Consider the following 14,392-nt stretch of genomic DNA (forward strand, 5'->3'; position numbering starts at 1 on the left):
CATAGCCCAGCGTTCAGCCAGAAAAAAAACTTTAACTAATAACTGACAAATTATTACAAGAATTAGCATGTGTTTAAGCCTTGTTCAGGCTTCCTCCCGATTGTAGGTTATGGCTGAAGCTATTCAATTTATTTCTATAACCTACATGTTGTGAACAAGCGTCGTCACTATTTTTGTGAAACACTCGAAATACCACGTATCCCATCAGTGACGTAGATGAGGTGAAAGTTCAGGAATTTATATAACAGTACAGAACAGAATTGGCCGTGCAAAAGGAATGAAGCGCCAACATATACAGATGTGAATTCAGTGAACTTTGCAGATGTATGACAATCTGAGGAACTGGTACATCAAAGACAACAAAGCCACATGAACGAGTTCTTGCCCGATTCGCCGGCAGTACTAAGCAATTGTTTGCTGGCTGTGCTTAGTGATAATTCATTACCAACGTCCTGGTCATATGGCCGCTTTAGGGCTGCCACACCGGCTTCTTTGCTAGATCATGCCGTCGACTTTAGCCACCACAGCTGTACAAACTTCTAGGTGACCTCCAAGTTTCTAGTCGACCGCCAGTTTAACAGGACGTGAGAAACGAAATTGCGGGAAACTTAGCAAAACGCAAGTAAGTTGTTCATTTGGGCAAGGTAGCTGCATAGTAATTTTCAGCTTATAGTAATCGGTGCGTACGTTTCAAGTAAAAAAAACGTTTGACTTCAACGCAGGTTAGCATTGCTGACTGTCCTTTGAGTGGCATTTGATATCAAGCACACCATCGCCGAACAAAAACAATTGTGGAATTCCGCTAAACAGCTTCGCTGTAAAACACCGAAAGTTCTCATGTGGGGACAATGGGGATAAGTGTACCATACTGGAATAAACAATAAAGATAAGTTTGCGAAATGTTGCCCTCGTAAACCTTTTGCAAAAGTTACAAGCATAGCTTTCTGTCGACATTTCCGCTTCTCTGATGAGGACCTACTACCTAAACAGAGGGATCTACAGAGGAGACAATTGAAGTCCATGCACAGTATTCCCTACAAGCGACGTAGGCTCATGCAATTCGAGAGATTCGCAAAAAGGTTTCCAGTGGTGGATGCATAACACAGCAATACGGTGCTGAATTTTCTTCCGAATGTAAATGACATCTCTAAGATCGGGAACTGATTTCATGGGTCTTCATTTTCGCATCTCTCGGCGGCAAATTGCACGGACGCGAGGCTATTCCACCTAATAATCTGCCTTTTTTGCTGATGGCCGAAATAAGTTCAGCACCCGGCAAGAACTTGGCGATCTGGCTTACCAGTATCAGTTTAAATGTCTCTAGGGTGGTTACTGAAGTGCGATTTGTCAAGTTTTTGCCACAAAGTTCAGAGTTCTTATGCTGAGGTACAAAAACAAGAAAGGGTCTGACAGATGGAATAGCACACTGTGGCATAAAGTTTGCAAACAGGGATAAGGTGCCTCAGAAAGGCTGGACAACGTTTCGATAGGAGGACCTATCTTCATCAAAGGCGGCCTCGTCATCCTCGGCATGTTAGTTTTAAAGGGTTAGTGCAGCGACGTCATGTGCGGGTGTTGTCGCTGGCGGCTGGTTTTAAAGAGAGAGACTACCAGAGAAACCGAGCGCTGTCGTCCGACATCTGTGAGCTTCGTTCCCAAGACGAGAGGACAATAGCGGGAGAGTGGGAGGACAAGAGCGGGAGAGAAACAAAAACATGCCGCCAACGACTCCCCCTGAATGCTTCCTAACCTCTCGCATCCCCAACACGCTATCAAGCCCCCGTCTTTCTTAACATTTTGTTGTTCTCTTTCTTGTTCTTTCTCTCTCCCCCTTTTTTTTTCTGTCTTGGTGCCACCCTGACTTCCCCCGCCCTTTCTTTCTTTTCCTTTCTTTTTTTCTTTTTTCCTTCTTTCCTCTGCTTTTCTTTCTTTTCTTTTCTCCCCGCGTGCTCACTCTCCCACTCTTGTCCCCTCGTCTTGGGAACGACGCTCACAGACGTCGGACGACAGCGCTCGTTTCCTCTGGTAGTCTCTCTCTTTAAAACCAGCCGCCAGCGACAACACCCGCACGTGACGTCACTGCACTAGCCATTTAAAACTAACACGACGAGGTTGACGAGGCCGCCTTTGACGAAGATAGGTCCCCCTATCGAAACGTTGGCCAGCCTTTCTGAGGCACCTTATCCCTGTTTACAAATTTTATACCACAGTATGCTGAGGTGAGGAACAAGTAATGTTTGTGAACCACTGATCTGGCCTAGCCACCTAAGTGTAGAGGTTTCGGTGGTGAATAGAGGACTTCAATGCAAAATGCACTCACAGTAGCCTATAGCAGCTTCGATCAGCGTGATGCGTGATGTTCAGCTATGCTTTTATGCTTTTAATGACAAAGTTTAGCAGCCGCAGCCAAAGGTGACGGTGCTGCGGATACGGGTGAAAAAGGTGGAGCGGATGCAGGTGACAAAGGAGGTGATGGTGAGTACTAGTGCGGATACTAATCTCGATCGTTATTCGAACACACAAAGGCCGCACTGAGAAGTTGATATGTAAATGCCGGTGGAGGAGTCGAAAGAGGCTAGAGAAACCTGAGTTGGTCCCAGAAGGGTGTTTGAATTCCATCTAAATCTCTTTTGAAAGCTCTCATGACGGAGTGCGGACTAGGTAACCACTCTTTATACTAAATAATACACATTTAACCATGCTCTCTAACCTATGCACATGTGATGTATGTTCTTCGCTGCCTTTATCATGACATTTTTATGTACTATATTGTGCTCAGATGGAATAGGATAGGCGATTAAAAATGACAATTTCAAAAGCGACAGATTGACAGATTATATTTGATGTGGGGGACGAAATGTTTCCTCTAACTTCGACGTGAAACCATGCCTTATAAAGTCAATTGGTGCACATATATGAAACACTGCAACAACAATCTTCTAATATATTTTCCTGTTTGAATTGTATATTTGAGGTTTCTTCTCTGCGATATAATATATCCCAATGCTCCCTGTCTCCGAAATGACGTCACATTATGATCCCACATCATTTTGTACCATGCATGAGTGCAGTTTCCTTTCGCTTTCCCCGTTATTTCTATGTTAATTGCGAATTCTCGCTCGAGTACTGAACTGACTGCTGTTCCCACAAAGAGACATTTAGTGTTTCCCAAAATTCAACAGCTGTGTTCAACTTTTCATACGTGCGACAGTGTTCGTTTGTGGGGGTGAGAAATAGAAGTGTTGGGCGGTCAGCATGAAACGTGCTCAGACACCAGGCTAATTCCTTTCTTTGGTAGGCTAAAGCACGATTTAGCGGAACTAAGCAGCAGACCTAGCTTCCCACAGCTATTGGCATTAATTTGACAAGACGTCCCTACATTCTTATTAGGTTTCTGCAAAAGAAAGACAAGAGAACGTGAATAATGAGCGATAACTTCTGCACCATCTCATTGAAAACGAGCGTTTTACAAAAAAACTTATTGCAGGCTAAGAAATTGACTACTTTATTGTGAAATCATTAAAATGAAAACACGGGTAGCTACTGTGATTTATTAAAGATAATTGCAAACACAAAAATCGAGGCATTTGGTGTATCGTAAGTTTTACTTCAGAAGTAGAAAGATTTTGCATTATTTTTGGTAGAGAAGCAAGAATGGGTGAAATGAAGGAGGCGCAATGAACAAAACAACACTTTATTCCAGAATTGAGAAGGCCATGAGGTGGTTGCTTAACTGGTATGAACCGGCAAATAAGTACACACTACAGAAAATTCAACATAGTTGGAAAACCTGCGCAATTTTGACTTTATTATACTTTCGGCGCATTGAACTTTATATTTGCAAAGATTGGCCATTTTCAAGAGGTGATATATTTGGAGAAAGAAGGTCACAGTGTGGGGAGGTAAAACAAGCAGAATGCAGTAATGAACTTTTCAATAAGGTCACTGAGGGATGTGTATACCAAGCTGATGGGAAAATTTCCTCCTAAGTAAAGTAATTCGCTTTGGTTAAGAGAAACATGCGTTTTCATACGATTCCTGGTGGGTGATACGATGTTCATAGAGATGGAATATGTAGGACAGATTTTTTTTAATGCCGAGTAAGCGCTTTTTACTGTTAATACACCCTCATCTTAAACACGCGCGCAACCGAAAACATACATTGCACAGGCCCCCAGTTTATTCCACTTGATTCCGGAAGTAAGCAGTGGTGGACAATGGAAACTACTCTGCACGTTGACAAATATGTCCTGTGCCAGAAATCACGCTGTGTTTTGGAATTCACCTGATGCAGCCGTATGCGGCCGGCATCAGTGTGCTGGCAGCGAAAAGCCAGTGGGCCGTCCTGCGCGAACAAGCTACAATACCACAGCCACATATCAACGGGCGCAACCAGCTAAACTCCTCCAGTATCCTTAATAATCATTAATTAGAAATTTTCGTCACAACCTGATTTTCCACAAAGCAGAAAGATTAGCCATAATGTAATTCTCAAAATATATTGAGATTTTCTAATTCAAGGCTAACCAAATCACTCGAATGATACGTACTTGAAGTTACTGGTATACTTGAAGCAGTAAGTCAAAAACGACCATCAAATTTAAAAGAAGAGAGAAACTGGCAGTTAGACAACACTGAATTGGGCCTTAGTATTTGATTCTAGGGTATGAGAAGAAATGAAATTAAGTTCTTCAGAATGAGCAGTGAATTAACCGGCTGGTAGATTTTTTCTCCGCTTACGTTTAAATGTTACCACAATCTATAAATGTTGATTTTGATATGTCATCCGCAGTAGTCACTCGAAAGTACATGTTGTTTTTCGCTTACTGTACAAAGCCGTGGCCTAATCAATGGCCGCAATCACTGAGACTAGTGCGTGCCCATCAGCGCGCAGTGCCACTACTTTATTTTTTTGCAGTTTAGTCAGGAAGTTATTTATAACAATCTCATCGGTCTACAGAAGGGGATAAGAAGGATTCCAAGGACGAGAAGAATTCGAAAGATGGCGCAGAAGAAGGTGGTACTACTAAGAAAAAGGCAGGTGTGTATGCTCCCGCACGTGACGTCACTGCACTAGCCATTTAAAACTAACACGACGAGGTTGACGACCGTACGTCGTTCTTCGCTTTTGTAGAGCGCCGTCGTCTGCTCAGAGCAAGCAATACAACTATTCCTGTTACTGCATGCCCATCAGCGCTAAGTGCCATCAAATACGTTTTGCCATTTAGTGAAAAAACTACTTATCGTATGCTCATTGCTTCACAGGAGAGGATAAGAACGAGTCGAAAGATGCGAAGGATTCGAAAGCTGCAACAGGAGGAACTAGCTCATCGGACAAAAAGTCAGGTATGCATATTCTAGCACCCTCGTAGCACACGTCACGTAGAAATACATATGTTAGCTACATGAATTGAAGTACGAGTAGAGTTATAACATATGGAGTGAGCCGAAAAAGACAGAAAAGTAGATCTAGTGCGAATGGAGAAGCGCAAAAGCAGAAGAGTAAACGAGATTGTATTTGTGTTCCGGTGTGGTCAGTGTTTGAACGTTATATTGGCACAGCTGATGGGATACAGACCACAACTATGTGGATAACACCGACTATGTACTCAAGTTCCCACAACCACCTGTATTTTTGAACGTGTGAGGTGCGTGAAGACATCATGTATGATTTCCCTGAAAGCATAACCACACTTCAACTTGGCTAATTAGTCGCTCAGAAGGCTGGGCAGATGCTGAAGGAGTTTTGCGTTCACGCATCGGTTAAGGTGAGACTGTAACATTCCGAGTTTGAAGAACACTTCAAGACGCTGCTTTTTCATATGCTTGCAAGGCATTTACAAAACAATGACGAATCTTCCATGGACTCGTACCTTCTAGAAATGCTAAGCGGCTCATGGAAATTGTTATCGCTGTCATCTGAGCCCAGCAAAGACCAAACAAGGAGATGAAAAAGCCCGATCCTATTGATTGGAAAGGTTCAAGCCCAGAGGCTTGGATCCGATTCTACGAGCAAGCGGGCTAAGACAACTCGTAGCACAAGCCCAGGGAGCGCACAAGGAACATTCGTCGGTTTCTGACCGAACTGGCCAAGAAGTGGCCAGTTTCCATTAGCTATTTCCATAAGCTATTTCCATAAGCTATTTCCATAAGCTATTTCCATTACTCTGGAAACACGACTGACACATGACACGAGTGGAAAGCGAGCTTTCTGGCAGCTTACGGAAACCCCATTGAAAGACCGCAGCGTGCTATTTCTCTGTAAATACCTTTCAGGAGAGCCTATAGAATAGTTTTACTAGAAGAGACGGGAAGCGTAGAACTTGTGGAATAAGCAGTCATGCCACTGACTATTCACGACTTGCCAAGACCTTCAGACGAAGATGCAAGTGAGATCATCCAGTAATCATACGAGAGCGTTAAGATGCATTTCTCAGTGTGCCGCCTTTTATGAGTCATCGTAGATGCCTGCAGGTGACATATTCGGTTTCATAGAGAAGGTTCACTTAAAGGACAACAAATTGAAGAAAATAAAAAAAACCAGCGAAGCGCTGAATCGAGCATTCGACGAGCGCCACAACTCTAATATTTCTACTATTACATTACGCGATTTCGTTATAATACGGAAAGGATATCCCGGCCATAGCAAAAGGTTTATGGGTCTAGTTAAAGTGACGAAACCGGCTACAACATATGGAATACTCAAGACCACTGGCTAGAGGACGGAAGACGGTGCGATGGAAATAGCAGGCATAAGCAACATGATTCCTTATGCCCAGTGGAGGGATAAAAAGAAGTACGGGAGAGTGTAGGGAGCTAAAAAGACAAATAACTGATCTAGCGCTAACGCGGAAAGAACAATACGTCAGTGCAGGAATGTTATTACAGAACATGAGCTCATTCTTATTTGTGCTTATTCTTATTTGTGCTTGCAGTGTGACACGACCAGCTACAGGCTCAAAACGAACAAGATGTTTTGCGCCTATGCTGATTTTATGATATAGTAACAGACAGTCATTACCATAAATAAACATAACAACTGTTAAATAAATGCATCATCCCCTAATTATTCTGGTTCTGAGTCCAAAAATAATGTGGGGTCTTAGTTATACAACAGTGCGAGTAAAATTTGCAGGAACCGACATTTAGATGTCGCAGCAGGTTATGACACGTATGACATGACACTTGATGTAAAAAAAGTGAACAGCACAGATACGACCCGAACCAGTAATGAACAATATTCAAAACCTCAAAACCTGTGCACCTTTTGCCGTTATTTACGAGGAAGGGTGCTGGTACCCTATAAAAAAGTCGCAGTTTCGCCCGAAATGGGGAGCATCGATTGGGATAGCAAATTACAAGACAGCTATACGAAGTACGGATAGTAGTTTTATTAGCCACATACACTCGTAAATATTTGTTTACTAAATATATTAACAAGCATGGTGTCACGCGCACACAGGCAAACACGAACAACTCTCAGTCGATCACCGCGGACACTCGCTGTCGAAACGCGGGAATGAGGAAGCAAGGCAGCAGCCATGAACGATTTGAACTTCGTGCTGCCTCTCATTTCAGCTCAAATTAAGCCGCGAGAACACAGAGCACACGAAGCAATCAGCCATCGGCGCACCTGTACTCTGTCCCCATTGCAGATCGCTTTCAAGATAAACCTATCAGCTCTAGCTAAATTGCACAGACTGGACAGCTTACAAGGTGCCGAAAAGAGAACCTGTATGCCGAATTTACCCGCGAAATGTTGCCGAGTCCCTGTTAAAGTCCTTCCGACCAAGTTCAAAGCCTCGTGGGGCGGATCCACAGGAGAGGAGGAAGTATGAAGTTATGCGCAAGATAAACCGTTCGCGGCCGAGCTCAGCCGCACAGGCTTACTCTATGGGTCCGCGCAGTTCTACTCCACCACCGCTGGAGTAGAACGCCCCAGGTCCCCTATCCGGGTTCCACCTTCTTCCCTTGGATCACCAAGATCGAAGTGCCATCGTCGGCTCATCCTCGCACGCTTTAACTCGCACACATAGCGACCGGCCCATGACGACGATGTTATCGCACTTGAACTTTATGCGGAGCATCACGACGACGCCGATGACGACGGTGGAAATGTGCCTGATGTGTCAATATAATTGCTATCGTAATAAAAATATGATGATGGGAAGCTTTGTGAAGTTAACAGGTGTAGAGGTCAGACTGCGATTTGGAAATTCTTCGCGTGCTGTACAGAAAAAGGCAACAGTTTATGCGCAATCTTGTTGATGTGTTCCTTCATAATTTTTGGTCGACTAGTTCTCTTGTGACCCCGCGAAATGGTTGAGGAATGTATCAGAAAGAGGCGGTGCCCGCTGAGACTTATTTTCCGCTGCTGCAGTTTAAGTGAGTGCCGACTTATATAATATTTCATAATAAATGCATTTTTATATCGTTTGGTATCCTGTATTCATGTATTTAGATTTTTGTCTATTTAAAAATTGTAATCTGATCAGACAAAATAAAGTAGGCTACATGATGGGACCACGTTTGTTGGAGTCGGCTATCCACAGTCGCAAAAAAAATTTCGGTGAGCAATTGCCAGCGCTCGGCGCTGCCTCTGTATACGTTCTCTTTAGCGTATATCGAGCTGTTCATGCTAAATTTACCGCATATTTTCCCACGGCTGTTATTACCTTCTAAAATTTCTTTTTTACCTTATGTCAGCTTGACTCGGCATCGCCCCAGCCGGGATCAGCACTCGAGATGGAAATGGCCTGCGAGAATGACTACATGGTTCATCATATCCCATGATCTTCTTCTAGGAACAAATGGGAAGTCAGTTTAAACTTCCTGATATGAGGTGTGCGATAGTTTGCTCCAACCCTTCATACGCCTGGAAGTCATCCCTGTAAATAAAGACGTTTTCACACGCTGTGGGATACTCAGTGCATGACTTAGAGCTATCTATGATACTAGTACGCGATCGTGAGCAGCAACCACGGCATATCTTCAATTCTTCCAACAGGCTTCCCTGGGTATCCTTCTGACCTACAGAGTAGCAATAGAAGGACTACAAAGGAAAAACTAAACTACCACATCAGCGAAAAATGATATGTGTCTTTTCTCAGCCGCGTAGCACGCATCGTGAGCCTGGGTCCAACTGTGCGTAAGAAAAATCAATGTTCATTTGGGAGGACCAGGCAACACGACCTATAATTCAGAGGTGGGTCACTCGGGAAGAACTCAAGGCTAGAGAACTTCAGCTAGAGACCTATGCGCAAGCGTCCGCTCAGCATGTATTCACTCCCACCTGCAGCACGCGTAGTGTACTCTTTAGTGTTTATAGGCTTCCTGAGTGACTCACTGGGTGCTAACTCACTACTTGCTATTATCGTTACTATTTGAGTGCTAATTGTTGTGTTTGGCACAAGATGTTAACTTGTGCCCAAAACTTGTTGTGTACAAGTAGTATATGTGCGCCCAGTAGTTAGCTTAATTGTTTTAGGCACAACAAACTAACTAGATAGCTAGTTTTTATCTAGGTAACTGGTTAGTTAGCTAGTTAGCTACTCAGTCAGCTGGTTAGTTGGCTAGTTGGCTAGCAAGCTAACTACTTTGTTTGTGATGCACCCAAAGTGCAGTTCTAAGTAACACACAGACTTGCCTCACGGGCTTTCGTACTATGCAGTTGAGGTTTGCAAAGGTGAACAAATTGACGCTCTGCCGAACTCAACGCGCAGACACCACATACGGCCTCGGAAACGGTGGTGGCTTTGGCCGGGTGTCAATATTTCATATGTTCGAAGTCGGGCCCCCGCAGGGGCGTCGGCGTAAGCAGGCGTTTCGTGTGTTGCGACACCACGTACCCGAGCACACGAGGGTTGGACCCTCTCGCGTGTAGCTGTGCGCGGCTCAGCCGTGTCCGGGGAAAGGGGGATCCTGGAGGTTGAGCCGATGCCGGGTGTTAGGACCTTTAAGGCCCCCCGGCGGAGGCAACACACCTCTTTGGCCTCTCCTTCACGTAGACGGCACCCCCGGACTGACCCACCCAGGGGAAATCGGTAGTCGCCTTTTCCTGTCTCTCGCTCTCCCTCCAACCTTCGTCTTTCTCTTACTTTCCATCTTTCCTGTCTTCTCCTAGCTTCCGCTCACTTCCAATTTTCCAGGCAGCAAGGGTTAACCTTGTATGAATAACCAGCCTAGGTTATCTCATATTTGGTTATAGTGATAACGTACAGCTGGCGTTTGCAGGACCTGTTCTTACAGTCTCTGTAGCGTCCCCTTGTAGGACTCCACGGTGGGTGGCTGGCGTTATTGTCGAAAATTCAATCCCTTTATGGCAACCTCGTTCCCTCCGCTTCAACTAGCCGAGGCCTTCAAGCCAAACAAAGCGCTCGGAAGAGCGCCTGTCCAGCGCCTCGCAAGAGGCGATGGACACAACCACCAGCCACACGGCGCCACCAGCGCCTAAGGAGTGGCGAGGCCCTCTCGATCGCTCCAAAAGAAATAAAACTCCCGTCACGGCGCCTTCAAAGCGCCTGTGAACTAATTCGTTTCTTGAACGCACAGCACCAAACACATTTATCCAAATGAAAACACAAATACTACAGTGGAATAATGTACGAGGACTTCTACATAACCTCGACGGCATTAGAGAAATAATACACAAACATAATCCGAAGCTGCTGTGTGTTCAAGAGACACACCTCAAACCTACCATTAGAAATTTTCTTCGAAACTACACCATCTTTCGCAAAGACCGTGAGGAGGCTAATGCCTCCGGCGGTGTAGCAATAATAGCCGACAGGGCGGTAGCTTGCCGACCCGTCGCCCTTAACACGCCCCTTGAGGCAGTGTCTGTTCAGGCCATTCTTTTTAATAAAATAGTAACTGTGTGTTCCAGTTATATACCGCCAAACCATGCAGCGTCTCGAAAAAACAGACTTTTATAACCTCATTGACCAGTTTCCGAGCCTTATATCATAGTGGGGGATTTTGACGCTCATAACACAATGTGGGGAGACTCGCGATGCGACGCGAGAGGTCGACTCATTGAAAATTTCCTTTTAACCACCAGTGCGTGTCTCATTAATAAGAAAGAAGCAACATATTATAATCCTCATCATAACTCGTACTCATCAATAGATCTAGCGATCGGATGCGCTTCCATCTTTCCTGTTTTAGAATGGCATGTAATTAAAAACCCATTCGGAAGTGATCACTTCCCAATAACGCTGAACTTCGTAAACAAACATGACTTGCATCCACACTTCCCTCGCTGGAAACTGGCCTCAGCTGACTGGGAACGTTTTAGAGAATCCACCCACATATCACGGGATTTTATAGATAATTTTACTATGGATCATGCTGTTTCATACTTCACCGCTTTTATCATTGACGCCGCTGAAAAGTTCATTCCTCAAACAAGAGGCACTTCATCCAAAAGAAGGGTCCCCTGGTGGAATGACGATTGTAGAGAGGCGAGGAAGAGACAAAATAAAGCTTGGAGCAAACTACGCGAAAGTCCTACAGCAGAAAATCTAATAGAAATTAAACAGGTTAAATCGCAGGGAATAAGGACGCGACGACTGGCAAAGAGGGCAAGCTGGCAGAGGTTTCTATCTGGTGTAAATGTACATACTCAAGAATCTAAAGTATGGGATGGGCTGAAAAGGCTTAAGGGGCAAGAAATTCATCCGTTGCCCCTAGTAAACGGCGAAGAAAACCGCTTGGAAGACCAAGCTGACGCCCTTGGCGAACACTTCCAATATGTTTCCATTTCTAAACATTACTCCAAGGCGTTTCTAAAACACAAACAAGTAGCAGAACACAAGGCTATCGACCGCAAATGCAGACATAACGAACCCTTCAACGCGCCTTTTAACATCGCCGAGTTAAGAGCCTCCCTGACTGCATGTCAGAGCTCCGCACCTGGACCGGACAGGATCATGTACGACATGGTGAAACACCTTCCCAGTGATACTGAAATTACTCTGCTAGCACTTTTTAACGCAATATGGGCTGCGGGATACCTCCCTACCGCATGGAAAGAAGCGTTGGTCGTTCCGATTCTTAAACAGGGCAAAGACCCCACATTAGTAACAAGTTATCGCCCAATTGCCCTCACAAGTTGTATATGCAAATATTTTGAAAAAATGATAAACCGTCGGCTTTTACACTTCCTTGAATTAAATAAATTTCTTGATCCGTATCAGTGTGGTTTTAGAGTAGGACGATCTACAACCGACCATCTAGTGCGCATGGAAGCAAACATTCGCGACGCCTTCGTGTATAAACAGTCCTTCTTATCCGTGTTTCTCGACATGGAAAAGGCGTACGATACAACTTGGCGCTATGGCATCCTGCGTGACCTATCGACGCTGGGATCCGCGGCACTATGTTAAACATTATAGAAAGCTACCTGCAAAACCGTACATTCCGAGTGAAAATAGGTAATGCGCTGTCGCGTGTATTCATACAGGAAACTGGGGTACCCCAGGGAGGCGTACTGAGCTGCACGCTCTTTGTAGTTAAAATGAACACGCTTCGTAAAACATTACCACCCATCTATTTTTTATTCCGTCTACGTAGACGACATACAAGTAGGTTTCAAATCTTGCAGCCTAACAGTCTGTGAGAGGCAGGTACAACAGTGCTTAAACAAAGTCTCCAAGTGGGCAGACGAAAACGGGTTCAAAGGAACCCCCAACAAAAGTTATTGCGTTCTTTTCACCAGGAAAAAAGGGCTTGCTGCAGATCCCACTGTTGAAATATATGGGCAACGAATACCCGTAAACAAGGAACACAAATTCCTAGGTGTTATACTTGACTCCAGGCTTACATTCGTCCCACACATAAAATATATTAAAGCAAGATGTCTTAAAACAATGAACTTACTTAAAGTCCTATCCCACACAACATGGGGTAGTGACAGAAAGTGTTTTGAATCTTTATAGGAGCCTAGTTCGATCACGACTGGACTATGGTGCCGTGGTTTATCACTCCGCCGCACCGAGCGCGCTAAAGATGTTAGACCCTGTTCATCATCTGGGTATCCGCCTCACCACTGTCGCACTTAGAACAAGCCCCGTCGAAAGTCTATATGCAGAGTCAGACGAGTGGTCACTACATTTTCAGAGAACATACATCAGCTTCACTTACTTTCTTAAAGTGCGCTCTAACAAGAAACATCCGTGTTTCACGACAGTGAACGACTTAACGTGCGAAACACTTTTCCGTAACAGACCCTCCATGAGACTTCCTTTATCGCTGCGTGTAAGAGAACTTAGTGAAGAAATGGATGTCCCAATACTCGAACATCGCCAAATGGCGCCTGCTAATATATTACCGCCCTGGGAGTGGCAGGTGATAGAATGTGACACATCATTTGTAGAGGTCTTGAAGCACGCTCCTGAGCTTGAAATTGCCATGCATTTCCGAGAGCTTCAATCGAAGTATTCCTGCTACGAATTTTACACAGACGCGTCCAAATCCCATGCTGGCGTATCCTACGCTGCTGTTGGTCACTCTCTTTCTGAATCTGACGTGTTGAATCCCCTAACAAGTATCTTTACTGCAGAAGCCTATGCAGTACTGTCTGCAGTAAAACATATAGACACTGAAACTTGACAGAGCAATAATATTCACAGACTCGTTAAGTCTTGTAAAAGCACTCATTTCTTTACAAAAGCATACAAATCCTGTCTTCAATGAACTCTACACACACTTATGTAACATCTACTCATCACATAGACATGTAGTAATATGCTGGGTTCCTGGCCATAGAGGAATCCAGGGAAATGTGATTGCTGACGAGATGGCCAAATCAATGACATCGCAGGGTACTCGTTCTGCTGCAGTCCCTGCCGCAGACATGAAGCCTTTCCTCAGAAACAAACTGCGAAGCCACTGGCAACGCTTGTGGGACGCAGAAACGAGTAATAAGCTTCACGTAATGAAGCCTAAGTTAGGTTTCTGGCACCCAACAACAAAAACACGAAGAACAGACGTCCTGTTCACTAGACTAAGAATAGGACACACGTTCGCCACTCATAACTTTCTCCTGACTGGTAACGAGCCTCCAACCTGTGGTAGATGCGGCGACAGGCCTTCTGTCCTCCACGTCTTCCTGGAGTGCCGGGAAGCCGAAAGAGACAGGAGGAAACATTTTCCTTTTGCATACAGCCATCACGTCCCTCTGCATCCGGCCATGTTTCTTGGTGTAAAAAATTAAATTGCTGGGTTTTACGTGCCAAAACCCCTTTCTGATTATGAGGCACGCCGTAGTGGGGGACTCCGGAAATTCCGACCACCTGGGGTTCTTTAACGTGCACCTAAATCTAAGCGCACGGGTGTTTTCGCATTTCGCCCCCATCGAAATGCGGCCGCCGTGGCCGGGGTTCGATCCCGC

The 14,392-nt window shown here is 44.8% G+C and overlaps 1 protein-coding gene and 1 long non-coding RNA gene across 6 annotated transcripts in view; one reads left to right on the plus strand and one right to left on the minus strand.

Moving 5' to 3' along the window:
* The window catches only part of LOC126533108 (uncharacterized), a 57,289-nt gene extending 48,368 nt beyond the window's left edge, over positions 1-8,921 (plus strand). For 2 of the 4 annotated variants that reach the window (XM_055071817.2, XM_055071816.2), the window contains 4 exons: positions 2,398-2,475; positions 4,961-5,041; positions 5,266-5,346; positions 8,707-8,921. In XM_055071817.2, coding sequence (XP_054927792.1) covers positions 2,398-2,475; positions 4,961-5,041; positions 5,266-5,346; positions 8,707-8,711 — 245 coding nt within the window. In that variant the 3' untranslated portion in view covers positions 8,712-8,921. Of the gene's footprint in view, positions 1-2,397; positions 2,476-4,918; positions 5,042-5,265; positions 5,347-8,706 lie in introns of those variants that run through there. The other 2 variants (XM_055071818.2, XM_050180371.3) reach the window with 2 other exon arrangements.
* The window catches only part of LOC129385288 (uncharacterized), a 482,098-nt gene that overhangs the window by 292,244 nt on the left and 175,462 nt on the right, over positions 1-14,392 (minus strand). The gene's annotated exons all lie outside the window — the stretch shown is intronic.

Source organism: Dermacentor andersoni, chromosome 7 (assembly GCF_023375885.2).
Source record: "Dermacentor andersoni chromosome 7, qqDerAnde1_hic_scaffold, whole genome shotgun sequence".
NCBI lineage: Eukaryota > Metazoa > Arthropoda > Arachnida > Ixodida > Ixodidae > Dermacentor > Dermacentor andersoni.